General features: G+C 44.6%; 1 protein-coding gene across 1 annotated transcript; it reads right to left on the reverse strand.

Moving 5' to 3' along the window:
* Positions 1 to 833, reverse strand: LOC131218824 (pathogenesis-related protein 1-like). Its single transcript, XM_058213659.1, has one exon. The coding sequence runs from the start codon at positions 816 to 818 to the stop codon at positions 309 to 311; it is 510 nt and encodes a 169-aa protein (XP_058069642.1). The 5' UTR covers positions 819 to 833; the 3' UTR covers positions 1 to 308.
* Between the last annotated feature and the right edge of the window lie 2832 nt (positions 834 to 3665).

Consider the following 3665-nt stretch of genomic DNA (forward strand, 5'->3'; position numbering starts at 1 on the left):
AACCATTAAATAGCAACTACTTATGATAAATACTCAAAGACAACTACATATATAATTCATAGGAATGTCCACATACAAACCCCTATGTAGTAAGCTTACCATACTGCCACATTTTCCATCAATGTGCCACGTGTAAGACATCCATGTCATTCAAAATCCCAACACAAGAATCTCGTCAGGTGGGATAACCTGATCAACATGATTTGCACGGCTTGGATGTCTTGCACGTATGACACATATGCATGAAAAAATGGTGCAACATGATAAGTACTGCATGGAGATTGTATGTGATCATGACCATTCATTCTCTAGTAAGGGCGTTGCCCCTCATAGTTGCCAGGTGGGCTATAGTTGCATGTGATGAACGTCCCACCACTGTTGCACGTGACACGAGCGCACCCGAGCCGAACCGAATCACGCCACACGATCTGAGTATAGTGCCCGCACTGCTGACCACCCGCACAGCTGTTCGAGCCATGGTCGTAGTATTGCTGCTCGCCGACCCATGCGTTCACTGCATCGGTGCCAGTGGCCTCGGACCCAGATGACCAATAGATATTCTCGCCGTATGGCCCACCTGAGTGCATGAGCTGGCAGTCGCCGATCCTCTGGCTGGCGTAGTTTTCGGCGTAGCTGGCCACCTGATCGTCCCACGCCACGGGGCCCACGCCCACGTTCGATCGGGCAGTGTTGTGGGCATTGACGTAGTCTTGGGGAGAGTTTTGGGCTAGGCTCACATGGACCAGGGCTAGACCCATGGTCAATATCAATGTTAACGCAAGGGCTGAGGATTTCATCTCGGAATTCTCTGTTTGCATGTAATGATATGTTTTGTGACTGAGTCTATAGGTATTTATAGTAGCAAAAATGACATAAGATACCATTGTTTCATTGGAAGTGGGCCAGTGTGAAATGAACGCATGTGATTATTGACGTTTGGAGTGACTGATCACATGCGTTTAAAAGCAGCAATCGGGGCCCACCATAGGAAATTTTAGATTGAATGTGGGGTCCACTTTTTTTTTATGCCATCTAACCCGTTCATTAGGTGACCCAACTAGGATGAAGGAACGGCCCAAAAACTCCCACCTGTTTTTTGTATCAGGATCATTTTTTTCTCTATGTACGGAGAACATTAGGAGGTGCTACAGATGCACGGTTTGGATTACAGATATCCATCACGAGTGGGCCCCACACAGTTCTAGCTTATGGTATGGTTGCGATCATTGAACGTTGGGGCCCACGTTAAAATGACCACGATGACGTAACCATCCATCCAGACCATCAGAGTGTATCGTACATGACGAATGGCAGGGATCTATAACACGTGTGCCGCACGCATGGATCTCGGACACATACTCACCTGACCTCACATGAGGGGCCGGTCCCTAAGTCTCGACCCTTCCTGCAGTGCCGTGCACGGCACGTGGAAGAATCGATGAACGCAGGCACATGGAAGGACCGATGACCAGGAAACAACCGTGAATCACGAATTCCACTGATGAAGGAAGTGGGCTGTGGGCCCCACTGATGAGCGTGATGCATGGTGATTACCATAATTTAGATTATAGGCATGATCCTACGTTCCTCCTTGCGATGTGTCCCACCTGAGTTTTGGATCTAGATGGTTCTGGCGATGTACGGTGCAAATGAAGTGACACCACAGATGCACGGTTTGGATTCCATGCACACACCTCTAGTTTGCCCCAAACAGATCGAATGTACGTATGGGGCTGGGTTGGGTTATCCATGATCTTATGAGCCCCTATGTAAACCAATCATCAAAAATCTCCCTCAGGTTACAATCCTAACCCTTGGATTTATTTTCAACTAAATAAAAGGGGAACATTGGATGGCTTGGATGATGTGCACGTCTTCTGGTGGGCTATTTAATGAGTGGGCCAATGGGCCCGCATTAGATCGTTTATCTGATGGGCCTAACGGTTCGATTTGATGGCTCCCATGGGATGTCATGCAGCAACGTTCCACATTTAGAAGAGGAGCCAAATAATGGACGGCTAGGATTTTCTAATATGGGAAGAACATTACAACGGACCCTTTTGATCCATGGTGCAGATCACGTACATTTGTGCCCAGGTTTCGGCCTTTCCAGATCACTGATCTTATGGCCCCACAGGGAGTTATCTCAGTTGGACCACACTACAGGAAACATGGTGATTGACCATTAAAAACTTCTCGTGGGCCACAAAAGTTTTGGATCAATCTGGTCTTTGTTTTTTCACTTCATCCAGGTCTGTGTGACCTTATCAACAGTTTGGATGGAAAATAGAAATCACAGTGGGGCCTAGGAAGTTTCAAATGGTGGGTGTTCAATCACCAGTACTTCCTTTAGTGAGGTCCACCTGAGATTTATATATGCTTAATTTTTTTTTCCTTGCCCTAAAATAATAAGAAAAAACTGATGGACGGAGTGGATATACTACAAATATATCAATGTGGGCCCTACGGTTAGGGCCGCACCGTGTTTGGTGAGACCGGGGCCGCACCTAACCCGCTTCCCACGGATACGGATATAGCCTTTTTCTTTCCCGTAAAATCCGGCGAGTAAAAGAAATCAACGAGAAGAGTCTCCCGTGCATCACATTTGCAGCCTTTGGGTCGGGTAGCATTACGGTAGAATCGGTAGAACCTAAATATAGTACGACCCATCTCTACGAGTTACACGTGGAAGAGTGATGCGTCAATCAGGACCGTCCAGATAGTAGACATTTCTTGGATGGTTCATATTTTAAGTTACCATTTTACTTCCCCACAGTGAATTTCAACTGTATAACAAGTTTGTTATCCAAGTCACTCACTTTAGGTCCATTGATCAGAAGGCCATGATCAATATCCTTCTGGGTTCTCACAATTCTCACACCCTTGAAGCCAATACATCTAGATCTATGTTAACCTTTGATTCGTGGGACCGTCTCTTGATTTAGGGGATCTTGATAGTCTGTCAAATGTCCACCAATCATCTGATAATCAGATAATCAAATAACTTTAAATCTACGTTTACGACAACTAAATAATCTTAGCATTTTGTAAATGACATAGTTAAACTGAGATTCATAATTTGGACTGTCCAATTTAATTTACTTGCATGTGGCGCATGCAATTTCTAACTTATGGCTAACCATCCATCATACTCTGCTAGAGTATTACACTTTTTCTTTTTACATCAAAGTCATTCTCCTTTGTTAAAGCAGTCTTGTTAACGACTTTCCTACATGATGTAACTCGTGCAACACATCATAAACCTGTAGGCCCGGGAATGGTGCAGTGAAAACAGCTGAACTTAAAGAATGGTAGAGCAACCACCGGTGCTTACTCATGCCTCTTAGGTAGAGACTCACTAGAGTTTCAACATGGGGTCATGAGTTCGAGTACCCGTTGTGGTGTGAGTGCGTGGGTGTTTATATGAGTTGTGGGTGAGTGATATATGATAGTATTCACCCATTTGCACTCGGTGGAGTGATGCATACATGATGAAAGTTTAGATGATAGACCATATCTTATACGGCATTTAAATAAATAGATCTTTCAAATTGCATACGCATGATCTGATCATATCTTATACGGCGTTTAAATAAATAGATCTTTCAAATTGCATACGCATGATCTGATCATGTCAGATTTAACAAATCAGATGATGCCATGTG

The sequence above is a fragment of the Magnolia sinica genome, chromosome 11 (assembly GCF_029962835.1).
Source record: "Magnolia sinica isolate HGM2019 chromosome 11, MsV1, whole genome shotgun sequence".
Classification (NCBI taxonomy): Eukaryota; Viridiplantae; Streptophyta; class Magnoliopsida; order Magnoliales; family Magnoliaceae; genus Magnolia; species Magnolia sinica.

Bases quoted from the DNA above. Each gene is read 5' to 3' on its own strand.
- LOC131218824 (XM_058213659.1), bottom strand. From the start codon at position 818: ATGCAAACAGAGAATTCCGAGATGAAATCCTCAGCCCTTGCGTTAACA.